General features: G+C 39.9%; 1 protein-coding gene across 3 annotated transcripts in view; it reads left to right on the top strand.

Annotated features, from left to right (window-relative positions):
* PGM1 (phosphoglucomutase 1) overlaps nt 1-21724 on the top strand; it is a 37130-nt gene extending 15406 nt beyond the window's left edge. For all 3 annotated transcript variants that reach the window (XM_048496387.1, XM_048496386.1, XM_048496385.1), the window contains exons 2-11: nt 5300-5462; nt 6645-6791; nt 7762-7887; nt 8279-8469; nt 11791-11945; nt 12670-12785; nt 15348-15483; nt 16587-16770; nt 18650-18784; nt 21082-21724. In XM_048496387.1, the coding sequence (XP_048352344.1) occupies nt 5300-5462; nt 6645-6791; nt 7762-7887; nt 8279-8469; nt 11791-11945; nt 12670-12785; nt 15348-15483; nt 16587-16770; nt 18650-18784; nt 21082-21171 (1443 nt within the window). In that variant the 3' untranslated portion in view covers nt 21172-21724. The remainder of the gene's footprint in view (nt 1-5299; nt 5463-6644; nt 6792-7761; nt 7888-8278; nt 8470-11790; nt 11946-12669; nt 12786-15347; nt 15484-16586; nt 16771-18649; nt 18785-21081) is intronic.
* The last annotated feature ends 1805 nt before the right edge of the window (nt 21725-23529 follow it).

The following is a 23529-nucleotide window of genomic DNA, read 5'->3' as shown; positions in this document are numbered from 1 at the left end:
TGCATGTGTAGAAATATTGCCAGTTGTATTTTCCTATGTAATCTAGCAGTAGATGATGGTTGTTGTGTGAATTCTGAAATTAGACTGAATATGTCCAAATACCACAGCAGAGATGGTAAGCATGTGACTGTTCAGGAGGTTGATTTTACCTGCCCCCCCCCTCCCCCTGGCTTAGATTAGCCAAAACTGTGTCATTATCCATCAAAACGACTCACTAGGTGAATGGGCAAAAAATATTTTTATTTTCTCAATTGATAAATAGGCGTGTCAGAATAATTACTAGAATGCTGGAAGACTTTGACACTCAGTAGGTTAACAATATCATTGAATCTCTTTTACATGGTCAGATCTGACTCTGATTGAGTTTCATTAGGTTGAGAATAATTGTCATTCTCTAGAAAAAATGGTTTGTTTTGTAAAACTATGAGAATATAAAGGGCATATTCATATGTGATGATAAAAATGTTTTTGGGCTTGCATTTTGTTGCGATACACAGAAATGCTGGCAATGTAAGTGAATATACAATGTACCAATGTGGGTTTTGCATTTCCTGTGTGAAAATACTCCAAATCATCCTGTTTGTCTCTGTTGTTGTTTCAGTACTGAACAGAAGCTTTTGATCAGTGAGCAAAGCCAGTGAATTGGAGAAGAAAATTCTGTAACTTAGAGCAATGACAAAATTAATATGGTATAATCCACAGATCTACATATCAAGGCGATTATTGCTGGATAATGCATTATAACATACTTTTCCTGCTTCTCTGATTCTGGAGAGAGAGGAGAGGGTACAATTCACAAAGCTTTTGTCTGAAGCTGAACTTGACTAAACCCTCAAAATGAGGAGAGGTCTTTTCTGTTGCTCAAGCCTTGTGAGTCCTTTTTCTCTGCCCACCTTGGGAAAAGAAAGGGAGTCTCCTCATATTTTGCTGGATTTTGGAACAAGAAACTCCTTTTCCAAAGTGAAACATAATATGAAAGCTCTCTCACTCACTCTTGAACTGGAATACAGTGAGGGAGCATAATTATTACATCATGCTGCCAGTGTCAGGGTCAGCAGACGAATAGTTACAGCAGGCGCACACTGTATCTTTCTTTTCCTCAAGAACAAAATGGTGAGGGACATAAATATGTGATTCTTGGGTGCTTTTCCCTGGTTGTGTATGTGTTACAATGTTGGTACTTACTGAATGTTGAGATTGGTTTTTAAAGAAAGTTCTTGGAAAACTAGCACAGACATGAACAGATCCAAGCTCATTAAAACCATTTTGCTAGAGTGGACTATTCTCCATTGTCTGTATGCAAAAAAATAAATGGACACTCATCAGGCAACAAAGATAGCACACAAAAACCTGTGGGGAACATTTCAGTCTTCCAGTAGATCTTGAAACTGGAATACTGCAGTCAAAACATTTCCAAAGGAAGTTCCAGTATGAATTTTCCAGGTTGGAATTCATTAGGCATATTTGATGCTTTATAATTTTGTATCAATCAGTCCAGGGAATGGCTAGCTCATGAAATGATTATCCTGCTTTAAACATTTACTGACAAACTGTTGTGCCATGACTTCATGGTCTGTAGCCAGGAGAGCATCCTACCAAAGCTGATGAGATTTGTTAATTTGTCTGGTTTACATAATTATTTTTGTTGAGTGTCACACATACAAATATGTCTTGCATTGCTTAACTTTTGGCCTCCTTGTACAATATTTACTAATATTTTATATTCCTGTCTGTTCTTGGGGTGTGTATATGTATCTACCCACTCGGATTTGATGCTGTCCCGCAAAACATGTTTGCCACGTTAATGACCCAATCCAAAAGGAGAATTGCTGCTTGGATGTGGTACTGGCTCGCAGCAGTGTCTTTGCCCCCGCCGCTGGTGTAAGGGGCACCCTCGCAGGTGAAGGCAAGAATGCCAGCATCAGGATGCACCCACAGGTCTGCAATGGTGTAACCCATAAGTGCTTTTGGTGTTGGGAACACTGCGGTGCAGGCCTTGAAGGGGCATAATTCCATTTTGTGAAGTGGCAGGCTTTTCAGGTGGTCGGGGATTTTTTCTTTTTTCCTGCTTCCCCACACAACTCAGACTTTGGATGGGACTGCCCACTTGTTAATGGTGCCACTGGTTCCTTATGCACTAGACCCGTGGTGGCGAACCTATGGCACTCCAGATGTTCATGAACTACAATTCCCATCAGCCCCTGCCAGCATGGCCAATTGGCCATCTGGAGTGCCATAGGTTCGCCACCACTGCACTAGACTAACATTGCTGAACATTGTACTGGGTTGTGGCAATAACACTTTGAATTGTGGTTACCTCACTGTGTTGGATTGCAGAGTTCTGCATTTTGTGCCCAAAAGTGAAATATCATTGTGCAGCAATTATTGAATATTTCTCATTGAAATGCAGCCTCTAATGAGCACAAGTGGTTTTTAATGCTTTCAGATTCATTTTTCATGTCTGACAACAATTGACTAAGTCCACTTATCTGGACATAAGCACACACTGTTTTCATTCTTTGCCCTCCCACTTAAAAGCTTGATTTTTATTTAATTTTTAAGATGGCTGTTTTTCTGTCTCCACTGAAGTTAGAATACAGAAGAAAAACAAGTGAATATCAAGATCTTTGTCCCCCAATGATAGCTAGATTTAGGCCATGGAAATTTCATGGAGATTTTGTAAAGTAAATTGACACACCATTGCTGTCCTGGTGTGTGGTTCTTGTAGCTTCTCAAAATGAAGAAGGATCTGGAAATCCAACTTTAAAAAATTTAGGTAAATGGAGTTTTAAAAAATATTGCTTTTAATTATTATATTGCATACAAAATGAATTCAGTACCAATAGCTTTCAACTGAAGTATTTCTATTCCTTGTAGTACATTTTTCAATACCATTGAATTTGCTAATGGTGTTTGATTATCTCAGTAACTGCTGAATGCAAGGTATGCTTGCAGGGACATTTTAAAATGTAAATTGAAAGACATACACCCCATCTTGTGAACAGCAGTTGTACCAATATGTGATAGAGGAGGTACAGTTACCTCTTTAGGAATGCTGCATCCAAATGGATTTCCAAATAAGACCACACATACTTGAGAGATGATTCATGTACTACTTAATGCTGGTTTGTTTCCTACTAATTCAACATAATTATACTATTACAACTGGTTTGAGTTAAATAATCTAGACTTTATTTTTAAAACCAGATGATTGAATTAAATTAACTGAAATAAATTGTTGTGACCTCATTTGGACTACCTAGTTAGTGATATCTATAATTAGAGTCATAATTGTGGTACAGTTAAATGGCTGTTGAAGCCACATTTAGAATGCTGATGTGTAATTCCGGTTCTCTTCCTGTTGGAGAGATATTCTAAAGCAGAGGATGGTACTGTAGTCAGCAGCTAACTTGAATTTGGGAATCTGATCTCTGCTATTTAAGAGTCTGCTTATTTTCACATGCATCCATTTCTTAGCCTTATGATCAACTAATGTATTTTTTTTTATGGTTTACATGGTTGTGTTCTAAGAAATTGCCTTTACCATGCAGCTATTTGGATATCTGGGGGAAATGGGATTGGAATGTGATAATCCAAAATGCCTTGAGTAGTTGTAATGTACACCTACTTCCGTTTTGTCTTACTCCTTTTTCCCCATTTTGTGCCAACATAATCATAACAAGTTATTGGTATACACTATGTCTTATCTAGCACTCTTAAATACATTTAGCCAAGTCTAAGTTTACATAACTGTTTCACTAGAACCAGGTCTAAGTTCACATAACTGTTTCCCTAGAACCGAAAGAGTGGCACATACTGTAACAGAAAGTATTGCAATAAGTAATATATCTTAAATTTAAGTTCAAAAATTGTGGAATGTTATACTAATCAGATTTAAACCAGATTCTGAGAATCACTTTGCTTGTTGCTGAGAATATGTAAATACATATCTAGTTATTTGGGAGCTTTAATCCTTGAAGCTTTGTAGAGGCATTAGAAGATGAGTGTAGTACTTCAGGTAATTGGAGCAGCCTTTCTAGCGCGGGCATAATCCAGAAGATTGACCAAAGTTGGGTAGCCACTATGAAATGGATTGGATCTCTTATTCCCCTTGACTTGACATTTTTAGCCATTTGATTGAAAACTAGAATTACCAGAAAGACAATCCTTAAAGAAGGCCATCTCATAGTTCTGAATTTCATAGTGAAAGCATTATTCTTTTGTAGGGCACTTAAAAAAAATTAAAATGTGGCCTGTGGGAAGACAGTGGTGGAGATGAACTTTTTGATTGTTTTTCCCTTGTTTCATTCTCATATTAAAAATTATCATTACTTGTATGTCTTCACTAGTGGTAGCAAAGTAAGCATGTCATTGATACCATTTAAAAATCATTAGACAGCTTTAGTTCCACTATTGATGCAATGGCTTGAAGCTATGGTGATTACTTTTAATAAATGCATGCTCTGGTTCTTACTCTGAAGTTCTGGCCTGCTTGGCATTTACTTGGGATCCCATGTCACAATTCCATCATGATCTCATCCTTTTTTTCCTTTGGCCACTTTCTGCTTTAGAAAAGGGAAATAAATTGAGTAAGGTGTTCAGTTGAATCAAGATTCTATGAGGATGCAGGCACTTCTGACAGAAAGTGATATAGACAAATGCATTTGATCCACTTTGAGCACTTAACAATACTTTGCGTTCATGTAGTTCACTTCCAAACAAAAAGTGAAAGCTTTAGGAAACTCTTTATTTCATTGGAATTGCAAGAACTCATAAAGTGAGAGAGGGAATTGCTTTAGGAAAGACATGGTCTAAGAAGTGGGATCAGGCTGCATAAAGCCATGAGAGTAAAAAAAAAGCCTGAATTTTACTGTTTAGTTTATAATGGTTTTGTTTAGTTTATAAGACAGTATAACTATGGACAATTATTACAAACTTCATGATCTCAACCTACGAATAACAGGTTCAGAACGCATGCTTTGCTGACAGGCTTTTTCAAGAACATTTACAGAAAATTAGTACAGTGCAATCTGTTCCATCTCAGTCTTGCTCTGGAAACAAGTCAGGAGCATGCAAGATATTATTTATTTGGCTTTATACAAAATACAATGGAGATGCACAGCAAATCTTAAGTAACTTGCAGTGTAATGAGTGAATCTAGAAGGATGTGACATTGGTTAGGATGACACTGTTAGTTCTTCTGTACTAGATAAAGGTTTATATTTGCATATTTAGATTAACCTTGAAAATATTTTTGTGCTAACTAGCTGTCCATAAAGTGCTGTTGTGTTTTTTTTAGATTGGCCGCTTAGTAATTGGACAGAATGGAATTCTATCTACCCCTGCTGTATCCTGCATTATTAGAAAAATCAAAGCTATGGGTGGCATAATTTTGACAGCAAGTCACAACCCTGGTGGACCCAATGGAGATTTTGGCATTAAATTCAATACTTCAAATGGAGGTGAGCAATTCCCCTCCTCCCCCAATCAATCCGCTCCCACACCTGTGATCATTTTACCTCTTGGCTATGAGTAAGTGCTCAACAGTTCTCCATATGCTGTTTTATTACTGTTTATTACTGTTTGATGGATGTTTAGTGAGACCTTACAGATCTTTATAATTGGCTGCTGGAGGTAGAATGGAAGTTGAGGATAGAAAATTGGTGGGGGGTGGTTTTCAAAGAAGGAATCATATAAGAGTTATAAAGTTGACCGGCTAACTCTTTCTTAAAATGACCTACATACAGTCCTTAAAATCCCCACACAAAATGATTTTAGCTCGTATATGTTTATTTAGTTCCTTTATTCAATTCTGTCATTTGTAAGCATCAGAGTGTCTTCCCTTTTAGTGTCTTACCTTGAACATTTCCCAGAATGGCTCTCTTCAGATGACTTACAGTTCACAGTTCAGATAACTGTTTGAAACAATTTGCTAAGATGCACTGTCTCATGTTGTTGTTCAGTGCTATAAAAGAAGCTTCATCAAATAATGGCAGCATTTATTGAGACCCAGCAGAACATTGAGAATGTTATTTGATAGGGATGCCAATGAGAAATCTTCCATTCTCAACCCCACCTTCTAGCTGCTGGTGGCATCAATAGCTGCGCTGTGTGGTGTCCTGCTAGATGATAAAGGCTGAAGGTGCAACATGTGAAACCACCTCAGCAACAAAGAGACTAATAGTACTGCATCCAGGAATTTACTTTTTTTGTCAAGGAATTTATCTGGGTCAACGACAAAACTAATACATAAATAAAAATTAAAGGCTTCCTTTCTCTGCCCTTTGAAGAAAAGATATAGTCACAATAAAGCAGTCATAGCCAACCAAGCAGGATAAGGCTTCATGTTGTCTCAGAAACACCTAGACAAAAACAGTGTCTCTCTGGTGAAGGTGTGTCTGTGTGTAAACTGGAATTTTGGATGTGTGCAAGGAATTTCTTCTATCACACTGCTTCGTTTTGGATCACGGTATTTAGTACAATTTTTATTGGGAGTGATTTTTTAAGGTTGTAAAACTTTATGCAAGAAACAATGTCTTCTTGATAAAATTCCCTTCAAAGGTATATTCTCATCCTGTTTCTTTTTAAAACAGAAGATCACTTTATGTGTCAATTAAAATCCTTTTTACTTTTTTTATTGTTAGGGCCTGCTCCTGAAGGGATCACTGATAAAATTTTCCAGATTAGCAAGACTATTGAAGAGTATGCTATATGTCCAGATCTACAGGTGGACCTCAGTACCATTGGAAAGCAGCAATTTGACTTGGAGAACAAGTTTAAACCATTCACAGGCTAGTAAAATGTGCCTTCCCCTTGTCTATTGTAGTGACCACAATTTAAATATTGTTGAAGTGACTGTGATTTATCATTGAAAACTGAATAAAGGAACTTTCATTTTCATATGAGTTAAAAGGCATAGAATCAAAATAAGCAGCTGACATGCTTTATAAATTTGAGGGGGGTTTTACTGTTCAATCTTATGTTTTATTTTAATTGGAAAAAATTGACAGTGCAATCTCAAGCAAACACCCTCCTAAGCCCACTGACTGAAGGGAAGATGACATGGTATAGTTTGGTCTTGTCAGATTTCAGAAGTTAAGCAGGATCAGTACTTAGAAGGGAGACCACCAAGGAAGGCAGAGGATGGCAATGGCAAACCACCTCTGCCTCTCACTTGCCTTGGAATCCCCTTGTTAAGGTCACTGAAAGTTGGTTGTGACTGTAAGTTGGTTGCGACTTAGCCACATTTTACACACAAACCCATTGACATCAACTCTGTAACTCTGCTGAGTATTCAATTGAAATTGCCCTATTGAAATTTGACCAGGTATTCTTGGCCTCCTCAATCTGCTCCATTAAATGCCAGCATTCCACCTTTGGAAGTTTAGAAATTGAAAAGTATTGCCATGTCATGCTGGATGACCAAAGGAAGAGAGTGGTCCACATTTGGGCACCTTAGGTTTTATTAAGATAATAATTCATATTAGCAAGTCTGAAGATATGGAGGAAAGGTTCTCCTTGAAGCTGCCTATCTCTGTATATTACTTTGGCCAAAAAAACCCCATTGTGTACAAATATATAAATATGTGCTTTACAAAATGGTAGAATTTCTTAATGTCTTTATTTTATCTGCTGGTGTTGTCAAATAGAGTTAAGATTTTATTGGAATTACCTGCTTGTGTTGACTAATAATATCTTTTAAAATATTGTATTTAAATTGTTGCTAAGTCTCTCAGTCTGTGTTTTGTTTTTGTTTTTCAGTTGAAATTGTAGACTCAGTAGAAGCTTACGCCAATATGTTGCGGAATATTTTTGATTTTAGTGCACTAAAAGAACTACTCTCCGGTCAGAACCATTTAAAGATTCGCATAGATGCTATGCATGGAGGTATGAAAGAAAACATTGAAGAAGTTCCATTGAAGAAGTTAAACATCTTTCTAAACTCCATGTTATCTTTCAGCTCTTTGAATATTTTTCATATTTTGTTTGTTTTGTCATCACTGGCATAGCTCTAAAGTTGTAGTAGCATGTCTTCATTTATAAACTGCTTGTATTGCAGCACTAAATAATTCTGCTTTGATGCTCATGTGAAATTGATTGTGAAACTCACCAATATCTTTTTACTTCGATGCCTAACATTCTTTAAAATATTTTATATTCGTATGAATGACCACAGTGCTCCTAATAACAAAAATGTTTTAACTGGAATTTTCTCAAAGAATGTGGTTAATTTGTATTAACTATTTCTCCCTCCCTCCCCTATCTATTGATGGATCAGTTGTTGGTCCTTATGTAAGAAAAATCCTCTGTGAAGAACTTGGAGCACCTGCAAATTCTGCTGTGAATTGCATACCTCTGGAGGACTTTGGTGGCCACCATCCAGATCCAAACTTAACGTATGCTGCTGACTTGGTCCAGACTATGAAGACTGGTGAATATGATTTTGGAGCTGCCTTTGATGGAGATGGGGTATGTGAATCTATGTTTTTCTTGGCTTTACTGTAAGAGTTCACATTGAACTTGAAAGGTGTCATAAGCAGTTGGGCAAGACCTGTTCTTCATACAAACAAACAAAACACATTTAAATCTAGGTTGAATTTGTCTTTGTATTCCAGTACAGTAATTAAACTGAACACTGCTGTAGAAAATTATCATGAGCTACAGTATCACAGTTTGTATGTTTGATGAGATTAACTAGAAAGAATAGTGACCAGTATGTTGGAAATTGTTGCAAGTTTTCCACCTGATATTATTAATCTGTCAGATTGCTAAACTGTATTGCTTTAGGTCACCAGGTTTTTCCTCATATACATAGGTCTAGAAAGTTACCGTAATAAAAAGAAATGAGAATTCTAAAGCACCTAGTGAAACAAAATGAAAGTTATAGAAGAGTTCTGTTTCTTTCCATCAATCCTGGGGAAACAGTAGAAATGCTGATGTTCGGACTTTATTTATTTATATATTGGTTTTATAACCCGCCCAATCCCTGAAGGGCTCTGCTGATTGACTAGATAGGGGCAAACAAGTAGAAAGTTAATCTATACAAGATTGAGGCTCTCTTGGTCATAAAACTGACTACCTTGGAAGTCTGCCTTCATTAGATGGAGTTGTACTGATCTTGAAAACCTGAGTTTTTAGCTTGTACTGCTCTACAGGAATCTGTGTTTAAAAATAATTCAGAAACTATACAGCTGCCAAACTGTTGATACAGGCAAACTGATGGGAATGTATTACTTGTATTTTGTTTGTTTAGAGAGCCAGCATGGTACAGTTGTTACACAGGGCCAGTGTGATGTAGTGTTAAGGTATTGGATTAGGACCTGAGAAACCAAGGTTCAAATCCCACTTGCACCATGGAAACATGCTGGGTCACCCTGGGCCAGTGACACAATCGCAGCCCTGACCCTGGCTAGTATTTGAATGGTGGGCAACCACCAGAGGGAATTGACATGAAGGCAAGCAATGACAAATCACCTCTGAACATCTCTTGTCTTGAAACCCCTAATTGTTTGCCATAAGTTAGCTGTGACTCGGCAACAAAAAACCTCACTAGTTACAAGTTAGTTTCCAATTTAAAATGCTGGTTGTTATTTTTAAAACTCCAGATAGTTTGGGACCACAATATCTCAAGGATCACCTTCTTCTATATATACATGCTTGGGAAATAAGGTAATCACTGGCAATTCTTAGTGTGCTCCCACTACCTGAAGCATGGTGAGTTGTTATTTGAGAGAACATTCTCAGTAGTGACATTCTGATTTTACAATTTCCTCCCAAGGAAAGTGTTCTGTCCCCTCTCTTAGTTTTCTTATATGCTAAATGAAATCTTTTTCAGGAGTCTATTGCTGGCTATGTTTCTGATTAATTTTTATGAGTTGCTTTATGCAACAGCACCCACTTCTTGAGGGAAAACAGAGGCCCCAAAAAGGGAGGGAAGCCTGTTGCTGTGGGTGGTTATTTTGGATAGCTGACTTTGTTGGCCTAAGGCACTTCCCTCAGCTCATGCACACACAGGTCTTTAAACAGAAATCCTGTCATAGACACTAAACTATAGATATAAAGCTGCCACCAGAAACTAAAGTACAATAAATGGAATGTATAGAGAGGCTTTTGAAAGCTTAAAACACAAAAACTGGATTTTTTATTTAACAAAGTTCTCTTCTCTGGTTGTTGGTTCAGAGAGGCACTCAAGTGCTATTTTAGGCAGATACTTCTTAGGTGGTGCAAAATACAAGCAGTTTCAGTAAAATTGGCTTTTGGTACAGACTTTAGGGTAAACCTTCCACACACAGTCCAGAACCCACTCCTTAAACACCCACCATTACCTCCAAAGGGATTTTTACACCGGCTTAGGAGGGTCTCCGTAATTAATCAGTTTCCCTTTAGTCTTCCACCACCTAGGCCTCTAGCCTCTGGTGTACTGTGATCCTTCCTCTAAGTCTCTCTGAGATCACTTAGAGGAATCTGGCCACCTAGCCTTCCTCTCCCTGTCTCTCGCTGGCCTGATTGCCACTAGACACAATCTCCAGACTAAAGGATCTGTGGGCTGACACAATCTGTGTCTTGACTACTCAAAACTGCATCTCTCTCCACACACCCTCAATTCCCAAAACCCTCAATTCCCAAAAACCTCAATTCCCAAAACCCTACTGATAGACTTCTTTCTGCTGTTTATAGCAGACAGTGCACCCTATCTGTGGCTGCCAGCTATACCATTACAGCCCAGCCAATCAGGCTGCGCTCTGGCTCTTACTGTGGTGCTCTTGCTCTGGCTAACTGCACCTTTGCAAATTAACCCCATAAGAGCCTAATCCATTACACTTTGGGATCATTTTTACAGTGATCTTGGTTTTAAATACATGAAAACCTGGAATTGTTTATACAGTTATCATAAAATTGTGTCTGTGTGTGGTTTTTAATTTGTTGCAGTTACTAAGAACCACAGGAGAGCTGCTATTTCATCTTTGTGAAGCTTCTGTGCAGTCCCATGTTGGGACTGTGCATGCACAGGCTTGCCATTGGAGTATAAAAGGCTTATTTCTGTTCTGTCATTTTAAGAGCACTCGCTTCCTCTCCCTTTGTTCAGCTGGGAACTTTCCCACCTAAACACAGCATGTTAAAGGGAGGGGCGAGGTGCAACCCCTAGAAGCTCCACAAATATGAGGGACAGCATTGCACTTACCTGTGTAACAGTGGTTCATCAAGTGGGTTTCTGTGCAGGCACACATGCCCTCCCCTGCCGTAGGCTGTGATTTAATCGCTGCAATTCTCTTCATCCAGTATGTAGCCATGGCAGTGATAGGAGAACTGAGGGACACAATCCGCCCCCTCCCTTTTAACATGCTACATTTAGGCAAGAAAGTTCCCACCTGAATGAAGGGAGGGGGAGTGAGTGCTTTTAAAGTGACAGAACAGAAATAAGCTTTCTATTCTCCAAAGGCAGGCCTGCACATGCACAGTGTCAATGTGTGTCTGCACAGAAGTTCGTTCGGTGAATCATTGTTACGCCTATAAGGGCAACACTGTTCATTTTTTCTTTTCATCTTCTATTAATATGTAAAAAGGAAAATTGCTTGACTCATTTTTATTGTAAAAATATTAACTATTGTTTTTATAAATTATTTCAAAAGATGCTTTTTAGATATTATTGCCAGAACCTTTAAAAATCAGTCTGTTCTTAAAATTGGATCTTTTCCCCCTAAAGTTGTGAAATAAATGATTATTTTTACTCTGGCCATTTGTGTCAACAACTGAGAATTCAATTATTGTTATTTTTGCCATCTTTGTTAGGATCGCAACATGATACTTGGAAAACATGGATTCTTTGTGAATCCTTCAGACTCTGTAGCTGCCATTGCTGCAAATATTTTCAATATTCCTTACTTTCAACAAACAGGAGTCCGGGGATTTGCCCGAAGCATGCCTACTAGTGGAGCAATTGACAGGTGAGATTTGACATGGGGAATGTCTTCTCTGTGTTTTGTGGTTATTGATCTTCTCTGAGCATCCCAAACAATATGGGCTATGATTCAATGAGCTACTGAAGCTATATCTAAGGACCTGGCTATACCCAGTGACCCTTTGATGCTGCTACTTTTAATAAGTTTCTGCCACATTTCAGACAGCATTTTACATTCCTCTCAGCTTCCAAAGGGATTGACATGTATTTAACTTAAGAGGGCGCTGTTGGCAAGTACATCTCATTGCATGCTTTTTTGGCCCTGATTATACTCAAAATCTATTGAAACTTGATTATTTTTAACTCATTCCTTCCAAATTGATGTTAGAGTAAGACAAATGCACTTATAAAAAGATGACTTCTGAAAGGTGATGCATTTATTAAGTAGGATGCGTTATAACCTTACAAAGTTTCTGTTTCCAGCCGTCATCATTGGTGGTTCTAAACCAGTGATTCCCAAAGTGGGCGCCACCGCCTCCTGGTAGGTGCTGCAGCGATCCAGGGGGGCGGTGATGGCCACAGGTAGAAACATTAATACATATATCTTTCTGTTTAATTGTTATTAAAATTTTAAAAAATTAATTTCCAGGGGGCGCTAAGTAATATTTTTTCTGGAAAGGGGGCGGTAGGCCAAATAAGTTTGGGAACCACTGTTCTAAACCAACGTAACAAAGATTGAGGAGCCTTTATTTTCTTTTTTCCTTGTGTAGAGTGGCCAAAGCTACAAAAATTGCCTTGTATGAAACTCCAACAGGTTGGAAGTTCTTTGGAAATCTGATGGATGCAAACAAATTATCTCTGTGTGGAGAGGAAAGTTTTGGTACTGGTAAGAGAACCTCATTATTTTGGAATAGACAATTTGTCTTTACTGCATGAACAGTTCTATCTGCGTAACAGAAAGTATTATCAAGACTATGAAATCTACTGAGTAGTATAGGAAGTAGTTATGTTGTTTAAAGCTAAATCATTTCAGAGTATAGGCTTATGGCCTTCACTAATAACATGGAAATTATGCAGTAAAGGTTCAGTCCTATCTAGTGAGCACGAAGCTCCCTCATGCCAAGGTAGCCATGTAGGGAATAACAAGGAATAATATTTCCCCATACCTCCTTTCATGGGCTGGCTATTTCCATCCAACCATTCCACTTATGAATGTAAGTTTGGATCGGGCTTCTAATGATCTGGCATAGTGGTTGCAGATGGCCTGATTAAGACATGCTGAGGCCTCGAGCTGTCAGATTTAAGAGGGTGGTGATATTACAAAAGAAAGTGTATCATTTTTAACACTGACATTTAGGAATCTTGTTTGTATTTCAAGGTCTCCTCATAATCTGAGGCCTTCACTTGTAGCTTACTTAGCTTGTGCATAAATCCAGTTCTGCCTCTGTGAACATCACATGAGCAGGGGAAGAGAAACAGCTCTGTTCTGCCCTTTGGAGGATCCCTCCCCATGCAATTGCTGCTTTGAGTTCCCTTCACTTTCTTTCTTAAAGCTCTTGGTCGGATGACAATAGACTAAAGTATAGTATAATGAATAAGATATCATTATGGTGGAAATTAGTCTATAAAATAATGTCTGTCATCAGAATTCAAAGTTCCCTATTTGAAAAACGGTGAACAACTGAACTGAAGGATACACCAGTGAAATTTAGTTTGGAGCTGCAAAAGAGTTGACTGTATACCTGGCAAGGCCAAGATGATATATGGGAAAAGCTGAGATAAGTTGAGTGTGAGGTTCTATAAAGATGTGGTGCTTTGCAATGGAGTAATTTCATGTAAAGCCATATATATGCTGTTCATTGCCATGGTGACAGGCAAACAATAAACACATCCAAATATAGTCAAGTCATTACTGAGCATTCATAAAGCTGGAGAATAGGGCTGTAACCATATACCCTAACACTAGCCTGGACATTCATAACGTGCAGTGGAGTCCTATGCAGAGTTTCTCCAGTCTAAATCAATTTCCAGCAATTTGCTTAGAGTGGGGTACCTTAGCACTGTAAAATGGCACTTTAAAAGTATCTTCCTTGTAGTTTTATAGTTGCTTAGTGTTTTGTTCACAACCAGAAGGCTACCTACAAAAGACATTAGGCATCTTTTTGCAGGACATTACGAGATCTGATGTGCCAACAAGAAAGCCCACAAAGCAGGTGACAGCATATGTTAAATCAATCTTTAATTTTTAAAATCAACAATTGAAACATGACTTCAGTTTAGTAGAAGGTAAAAAATATCTTCTGTTATGAACTGATGATGACTCTTATATTAGAAATTATGTGGGGATTTTTTTTGAAGTCTGGATTAATGTATCTTCCTGTTATTGACCTTTTTAACTACATACTGTCTTCTCATTTGTGCTTTACAGTGCAATCCAAAGGGGGAGGCAAAGCTGCATTGGAAGTGGCATGATCCCTGCGCTGGCTTCATTGCTACTAGTGCCACCCAAATAGGCATGGATGCCGATGCAGAGGCACTTATATTGGCAATGGAGTGCCGTGCAGCTCCATAGTAGGCAAATGCAGAAGTTCACTCCTGCAGTGGCAGACCTCTGCCATAGGATGCCACACTGGCATGGATGGTGTTTTTCCATAGGCATTTCTGGGGGCAGGATTGACTTTTGTCAGCTTCCTGAGAGCCAGTGTGGTGTAGTGGTTAAGAGTGGTGGACTCTAATCTGGAAAACTAGGTTTGATGCCTCACTCTGCCACATGAATGGCAGACTCTTATCTAATGAACTAGATTTGTTTTCCTGCTCCTACATATGAAGACTGCTGGGTGACCTTGGGCTAGTCACAGTTCTTCAGAACTCTCTCAGTCTCACCTACCTCACAAGGTGTCTGCTGTGGGTAGGGAAGGGAAGAAGTTTGTAAGCCCCTTTGAGATTCCTTACAGGAGAGAAAGGTGGGGAATAAATCCAAACTCTTCTTCTCCTCTTCTTCCTAAGTCATTTGAGCTTGAGAACAACCCTGGCTCAGACTTGTGCCACCAAAAAGGGTGGTGCAAGCTATTGCCCTGAATGGGGCTTTTTGCAGCCAATGGAGGTTTTCTTTTGTTTTCCTGTCAGTCATGTCACCAAAAGCCTCTTTGGCGGAGGCAGGGTCATGCCATTCTGGGCCACTGTGGCCCCTCCTTTTTGGATTGTGCTGTTACTGTTTACCAGATTTGTCACCATGGCATGCAAGACATGTTAACTGCATGCAACTAAACTCTTAAAACCTAGCTTCACCCTTGGAGGTTCAAATTAGTGTCATGAGATTTCTGATACATTTCTCAGTCCCTTTCTCTTAATGCAACTATCTACCATGCATACCTAATGGACTAGAAAAAGACCATTACTAACACAGCCTGCATCTGACTTAATTTGTTTCTGGGCTTTATGTTTGCAGGGTCTGATCACATTCGTGAAAAAGATGGACTTTGGGCTGTGTTGGCATGGCTGTCAATCATAGCAGTCCGCAAACAGAGTGTAGAAGAGATCTTGAAAGACCACTGGCAAAAATATGGGAGGAACTTCTTCACAAGGTGAGGATTAGTCTAGCAAATTCACCTTAATAGAAAGTGTATATAATGGCCATTAAAAATGTTTAACCTGTTCCAGTTTGTGACTTTTATTTTCCATTTATTGTTTTTAGCAAAGACAGAGACCTTAGATTTCTTGTAATTTAGTTCCGGACTATTAACCAAGCAATATTCAGAGCACCAGTTCAATAGTTGGTTCAAGCCCACCTGTGTAGAAGATAACAACACTTCATCATCTGCATAAAGTACAATGGGTACATGAACTGACCCTAATCTTAGTAAATGCCCATCGGCTTTAGAAAGAAATGGGACAAAATCATTTAAAAATTAAACAAGAAAGGAGCCAAAATACACCCCTGTTTAACTCCCTTATTGGTGGGTATCTTTTGAGTCAGCCTTCCAGCTACAGAGTATTCTTCCTTCATCTTTTGCCAACATGACTTTGTGGAGGAAAGAAGTCAGTTGCATCCCTAGAATACAGGTGTCATTCAGTGTAGGAACATAGTATACTCAAGCATTTCTAAAATTACCACCCTCACCCTATTTCTGTGTATAAATGTAGGCAATAGAATGGGAATAGGAGTTCTGCTGCCACAATGACATTGGGAAGTATCCTACCATTCATATTTAGAAAGTGTACCAAGATTTCCCTCTCTTTTCTGGCAGTTCTTTTGGCCCACCCTCCATGGGGTTACATTACAGGACCTGTGCAGATGAAAAGCCATGAGATCAGTAGGCTAGAGTGAAGAGGAACAAAGGTTTTCAGCTACAGAAATGTGGGTTTTTCTTTCAGCTTCCTTCTGTAAGGAAAGAGGGGGAAAAGCACAAATTGTGTGCTCACTCCTCAGAGCCTCTATTGTATTATTTGCCTGACCAGTCCTTCCCTGTCCCACTCCAGTCCAGACACTGCCTTATCATGAAACTTATCATGGAAGTTGGGATTTTAATTATGTCATAGTTTTGTGGTCTTACTACTCACAGCTTTTAATCAAGAATTTAAGAGTTATAAGAGAGAACACAGCAAGAACCCCATTAAAAAACCCTAAAGTTTAAGAATGAACCATAAGTTCCTATCCTTGTCTAATTAAAGTCTCCCTGACTTACAGATATGACTATGAAGAGGTGGATGCTGACAGTGCAAATAAGATGATGAAAGATCTAGAGACAGTATTATTTGATCGTTCCTTTGTGGGGAAAAAGCTATCAGCTGGTGACAAATCATACACTGTGGAAAAAGCTGATAACTTCGAGTACAGTGATCCTGTGGATGGAAGCATCTCAAGAAACCAGGTAGATGGTGTAGTAAGAGTAGACTTGCTATAGATGAAAATGTTTAGATGAATTCTGTTGCTATAAGTTAATAATGATGTCCATAGACATATACATCATCCATTCTTGACAAACCATTTATTGTTGCATTGGCTTCCATTCTGTAGCCAAAATGACCAAACTTATACTTCTAGACCGATATAGCTGTTATGCTTTGGGGAGTGTAGAAACCCTGTAGTAATTATCTTTTACATCTACATGGCCACACAAAGCTGCTATGCTAAAAAGTAATCACTAGGATATAGGACCATGTTCCCACATGGCCTCTGTAGAATAAAAAGTGCTGTGCAGCTACACTTGAGACCTTAGTCCAATTCTGAGTGGGCTGGCGGGCAGGGATGGTGCCACTCCAGTGACACCCCACCCTCTTCAAAGAGCTTTCCCGTAGTGCAGAAATCCCCCCCTCGAAAAAACCCTCCAAGAACCCCTCATAGGGAATAACGTGGCATATCTCCGATGCTGGCTCTGCCGCTGGGGCTGAGCAGGCAGTGGAAGATGACTAAAGACACATTCACATTGGAGATCAATTGCAGAGAAGTGATAAGACAGTGTCTTGGTTCATAGCAACTGTCTGGGCTTTCAAAGCATTCTTGCTCTCTTCACTTTCAGTTAAACTCACTGGGAATAATTTAGCTCCAGGCTCCTAGGAGCCCCTGTAAAAGGAAATCACATGTGACTGAGGCCAGGTTTATTGGTGGTTGTGCCATTTCGTGTGTCCCACAATACATCCCCCTTGCCTCCTTACTCTGCTTCTTCTTGTGCTGCTCTCTCTCTTCCAGTAGCTCCTTTCCCAAGTCTTGTGGCCTGTCTTATCCCCTCTGTGTGCAATCTTGCACTGTACACTAGCCATGCATTTTCCTGTTCCAGTACAAGCTTCCTTAATCCTTCCACATCACTTGCATCCTGGCAAGCTCCTGGCATACACAAACAGAAACTTGGATTCACTTACTGGATTCACTCTTTGTTAAAACATGATAATGTGACCATTACAAGTCAGTCAGGGTAAGCTTTCAGTTAATGTACGCTTCCAACATTTTAGTCAGTAAATGCAAAAGGGGGCAGCAAAAAGCACATTCAGACATTCCATCTGATGGCTTTGCCAGCTGGTATGGCATTCAGGCAGACCCATATTATCTGCAAGCTGCTGGTAATCTGAATTGAAAACTTAAAGCAGCTTTCTGTTTATCCGCCATTCTTTCATGAGTCTTATCCTACATCAGACTCAGCTAATCCTAGTGTACATACTACATTTTCTCCAGTTCAGGATGTGCCCTGCGTTCTTTACAAACAAATGATAGCATGGCTTCAGCTGTATAATTCTCCTGTTACTGAACTGAATTAACACAAGGCCTGTGCAGAGTGCATGCTTGGCTCTATCCCCAAGAAATGGGGCTCTATCCCCAAGAAATGTGCCCCGATTAACAATGCCTTATCGTTACCAGAATGCTGAGATTCTGCAGAAGTCAGGTCATTTTTCTCTCTCATACACAAACTTGTCCTAAAAATGTGTTTTGTGGGAAAGAAACATGGGACAAATGAAATACAAAAAAATATAAATTGATTAAAAGTGTTAAAAATAGTTTTATCCAATAGAGGTATACTTTGGTGCTCCTGCAACTCTATACAGCAGAAGGAGAATTTGGAATGCTCGTTCCTCAGGCAAGAGTGACTGGGGAATGATTAAGGTCACCGAAGGGTAACTGGCCAGCTGCCAAACAAGGATCTGTTTACCTCTTTGTGCTCAGAAACCCTTAGTGAGAAACCCTCTTCCAGGAAAAAACATACTTTGATTGAAATAAATCCCTTGTATGTGTTGTGTCCCCTTCCCTTGTCTTGATAGGGCTTGAGGCTCATCTTTACTGATGGTTCTCGCATCATCTTTAGACTAAGTGGCACAGGAAGTGCTGGAGCAACTGTGCGGCTTTATATTGACAGCTATGAAAAGGATCCTTCCAAAATATATGAAGATCCACAGGTAGGGTTCTGTTCTATTTTTTTCTGCCACTTCATGCATGTCATGAAACTGAGACACCTGTAGCCTTATGCCCAGATTCTTATGGCTGGAAGAACTGGCCCATGTTCATAAATGTACTTGACAATCTAGTTCATTTACAATGCAAAATATGTAACGAGTCTATTCCTAAAGAAGGAAGGGCAGAAGCAGGAATGAAAGTACAAGGGTTATTGGGGTGCGGATGGGAGGTAGAATGTCTCTGTTTGGCAAAATTACCAAAGTATTTCTGTGTAACTCTGGTTCCAGAGCTTTGATACTGATACTTATTCTGATTCCTTATTTATTTATAACTGTGGATGCTTTATATTGATTTTGTAAATGAAGGCTGTGTTTCTTACTTTTTCCATGTAAAGAGTGTATCTTGATAAAACAGCATTCATGCAGGCAGAATGAGTAGCATTTGTGGGAGGACATTTGGGGCTGCTGTAGCAGGAAGAGGCAAGAAGGTTGCACTTTGCAAGCTTGAAATCCTTCTGCCTTTGAAAACACTGTGTTGAATGGGTTGGGTCCCAAGGTACTGTTCCATTGGCAGAGCAGTTCTTACACAAGCAGGGCAGCATTGCTCTTGCAAAGGAAGAAAGGTGATTTTTGCCCATTTTCCTGCCCACTGCAGGTACCTCATTCATTCATACACACTCAGTGCTATTTGAGAGGGTCCTTGTGACAGATTGCAGTATATATGGTTAATTTAAAAGGTGCAGTTCTGATAGAACAGGAGCACAATGAGTTAACTAGAGCTCCACCTGAGTGGCTGACTGAGATCCCGTTAACCAGAGCCACAAAAATGGTGTGTGTTTGCCTGAGAGAGACAGTCTGATCAAGTCAGACACAGAGAGAGTCAGTCAACAGATCGTGTCAGTGAGAGTCAAGAGGCTTGGTGGCCAGAGCTCTCAAGGAAAAATCTCAAAAAGGTGAGAGGAAAATATCCTTATTTTATCAGAGGCTAGGTGGCCAGGTGGTAGTGAAATTCTAGAGGGAAACCTATTTCATGGGGACAATCCTAAGACTACATGAAGGGTTTGGTAAAGTCTCCGAAGAGTCAGCACCTGGGTATGGGACTGGAGAGTTCCTGAGGGTGTGTTAGTATAATTGGCAGAGTCAAGTGTGGGTTTAGAGAAACCCCAGAGCTTGCTCTGTCCCAGCCCAGTGTGAAACCTTAAGGAGAAAAGGGTGAGTGGTTTAGGATCTTGTTCAGGACCATGTAGGAAAGGTTTACCCAGAAGGACTTAAAGGAGTGTATGAAAGTATATTTTAAACTGAAACAGACTTTTTGTGAAACCGCTAAAGCTTCTGCACGACCCAAAAAACAGTAAAAACACTGTCCCTGGGGCGCTGTTCACACAGCTGCCGCTGCTGCAGCACAGCAGCACATGCTCACCCTCCCCCCCCAAATGGTGCGAAAACGCTGCTTTCAAAACATGTTCCATAATGTGTTTTTTGAAAGGTGCCGTCTTCCCACCGGCTCGGTATGAAGGGCACTGGCATGAGATCACCGCTTTCAGGTGCTGCCTGTTTGTGTGTGTTGTTTACCTTGTCTTCCCTCCAAGGCTCTGGAGTGAGAAGAGACACGGCCACGCTGCCCTCCAACCCCCATGGGTCAGAGGGCAGCATGGGTGTTTCACTTCCTCCCTCTGGAGCCTTGAAGGGAAGACAAGGTAAACAACACATGCAGACTGGAGGCAGCTCCATGTGAAGCTGCCTCTGCGGTTTGCAGCAGCTTTGGCAGCGCCCATACGCGACCATGTGAACGGTCCTGTGGCTCCACAGGCATGAATTATGCTGGTGGACAGCCCTTCTGCCGCTGTGCAGAAACAGCCTCAGAGTTCCATTTGCCCTCAAAAACGTGGCAGCGTACGTTTCCTGACAGGAATTGCCTAAAGAGTTTGTATTTGCACGTGTGAGTGGGGTATGCCTGAGCTATCAGCAGCTATCAGCCGAGCCTTCGGCCCTCCCTCCTGCTGGGCCTCTGTCTGTGAGGGAGAGTGTGTTACAGTCCTCACTTCCAGGAGCAGAAGTTCAGCTGCCTTGGTGGACTGTGGCAGGAGGAGGCAGAGATGAAAGTCTCCTTCCAATGAACCCATGGATTCTGCTCTGTTTAAATTGATAGGAGTGACGCCAGTTTCTAAGTCTAGAGTTCATCCTTCTGCCCAAAGTTTGTGAGCAAGCTTTGAGGATGAAATTTTGAAATATAAACCTGCTTCCATTTTTACAGATGTGTGTTCTTCATTCTCCTTTTTTTGCTCTTCCACTTTTTTCAGGTCATGTTGGCTCCCCTCATCTCCATTTCACTGAAGCTTTCTGAGCTTCATGAGAGAACTGGCCGTACAGGACCCACGGTCATTACATAGACATGGAACCTGAGGGCCACTGGAAAGATGACTTGGGAGTGACTGGCATCTGTCAGTTGGAATCAGCTAGTCTTTCTTTCTATTATCAAATGTATCCCTAAAACTGCTAATTCTGTTTAAAAAGCACGATGAAGAGAAAAGATGTCACTTTTTAAAGAGCAAAGTTTACACTATGTGTATGCTGATAGACATTGTCTTTGTTGTTACTTGTTGCCTTTCTAATTCGTGCATAGTACTTACTTAGTGTGCTCCTTTAACAGGAGTTAAAACAAGTTACTGTATTAAAAAGAACAGTGGGAGTTAATCTTTTTGCCCTGACTTTTTCAGAAGTTCCTGAATTGCCTGTGCACAAAAGGCCTTTTTGTTGGCAATGTATTGACTTCCTTTTAATCTTTGTGTCACAAATTATGCAATCACTGTGAATGACTGGAACATCCTGCTTCAAAGAAAATCTATCAGTTGACCTCTATGCCACAAATATGCTGTACAAAGACCCTTCCATGGAAATCATTAATACAAGCATTGCAAAATATTAAAATGAAATGAAGCAGTATCACTGCACAATGTTTTTCTTTTCATAAGTGTGAAATGGCAGACACTGATTATACTTAACCCTCAGCCCCATACTCATTCTGCAATTGGAGCAAAAAAGGCTCTTCTAAATATTACTAATTCTAGAATAAAATTTCTAGAATTCTCTTCCAGATATTGTTAATTTCCTCTTTCCATTATGTTTCCAACCCATGTTTGATCTAGTCTCAGTCCTCTTGTCTTGGTGGGCAATATGTTTCCTTCTGTTCTACCCCTACTCCTGTTATAACCACATCCTGGAATCATACTGGCATTGTAATGGATCAAGTAAAAGTTTACTGGTGGCATGTCATGATACTATCTGTCACTAGAGAGCCAAACATACAAGAGAGCACCTTTCTAGTTCCCTTCAAGTAAAAGTCCCAGAATTTATGGGTAGTGATTATAATAGCTACTCTGGGAGATAATTTTGAGGCTGAAAAGCTAGCTAAAAAGATGCCATTTCCCTCTCTGCTCACAGGTGTTTTACTTTGCACTCCAGTTGTCTCCATCTTCAAGAAGAGCTTTGAAGATAAGCTCTGTAGCCAAAATCAGAAATGAGAGCAGTTTGGGACATGTGGGTGAGAGTGATCACTGATATGCGATGAAGGCACCAATAATTTAATGGATAATAATACAAAATAATTTGGGCATCTGTTACAGTCTTTTGTGTACAGACTTTTGGGAAAGTTAATACTGTTGAAATCTGTGGAACTAGTTAGTCTTCCCACCAAAGGCACAAGATCATACTGCACAACAATATTTGCATTAGCCAGACAAGTAGCTTGATCAGGCTGCTATGAGGAATAAGACAAAATGGATTCAACCGGCTTGAGACAGCCAATCAGCCCTTTCTCCAAGTAGCTCCTTTTTAACATGCTCAAGTAACATTTCCTTTCTGCATGAAGCTGCCAGGATGGGAATGGTGAAAAGTGTAGAGGTCTGCAACATTTAACAGTAACAATGAACAACTGTCCCATGAATATATTTTTATCAAGTCTAATGTGGTAATGCATACACATTACCCAGAATGTATTACCTAGAATGGCAAAGTTTTATCATGGTTTCCTGTTCTACAGACATCAGTGATGGATGTTTTTCCAGATGTTTTCCCTTTTCACAGCTTGATTTGCCATTTCCTACACTTGAATGATGTTCTTCAGTCCTCAAATAGGACTGTAACAAGAAGAGGCTGGGCTAGTGGACCACTTACCCTCTTACCCTACTTTATAGTTGCCTGTGCCACATTGAAAAATGACATGAATTCTTCTAGTATAAATCTTGTGTTTAAAAGATCCAGCAACTACATAGAAGAGCAGTGTACTCTTAAACTTTTTTGATATCCTGCTTTTCCTCAAGAGAGGTGCCCAGAACAGCTTACAACTCTGTCCTCTATTTTCATCCTGATGGTGGCCCTGTGATGCAGGTTGGGTTGAAAGACAGAGAGAGTGACTGGGCCAGGGTCACCCAGCTTGCTTCTATGGCAGTATAGGAATTTTAACATGGGTCTCCCTATACATTGGCTTGATTTTTTCAAAGCATATAAAAGTCCCAGGAACAATGTAACTCAACTACAGTTTTGAAGTGTCTCTGGCAATAGCTCCCCAGCTGGACTAGATTTTATCTCCTGTTCCCTTCTATGCCCCTCTTCCTCCCCCATTTTCATTACCAGCCTGGCCTAAATTAAGTGACATTACTGAATAAGAACATTAACAGATCAGGGCCTCCTCAAAGGTTTCTAATAGCTGCATAGTCAGATTGCTTGCACTTTGCCACTAATAGAGGAGT

Source organism: Sphaerodactylus townsendi, linkage group LG05 (assembly GCF_021028975.2).
Source record: "Sphaerodactylus townsendi isolate TG3544 linkage group LG05, MPM_Stown_v2.3, whole genome shotgun sequence".
NCBI classification, from domain to species: domain Eukaryota; kingdom Metazoa; phylum Chordata; class Lepidosauria; order Squamata; family Sphaerodactylidae; genus Sphaerodactylus; species Sphaerodactylus townsendi.
Note: the sequence above shows the minus strand (reverse complement) of the source record. Positions and strands in the feature narration are given on the sequence as shown.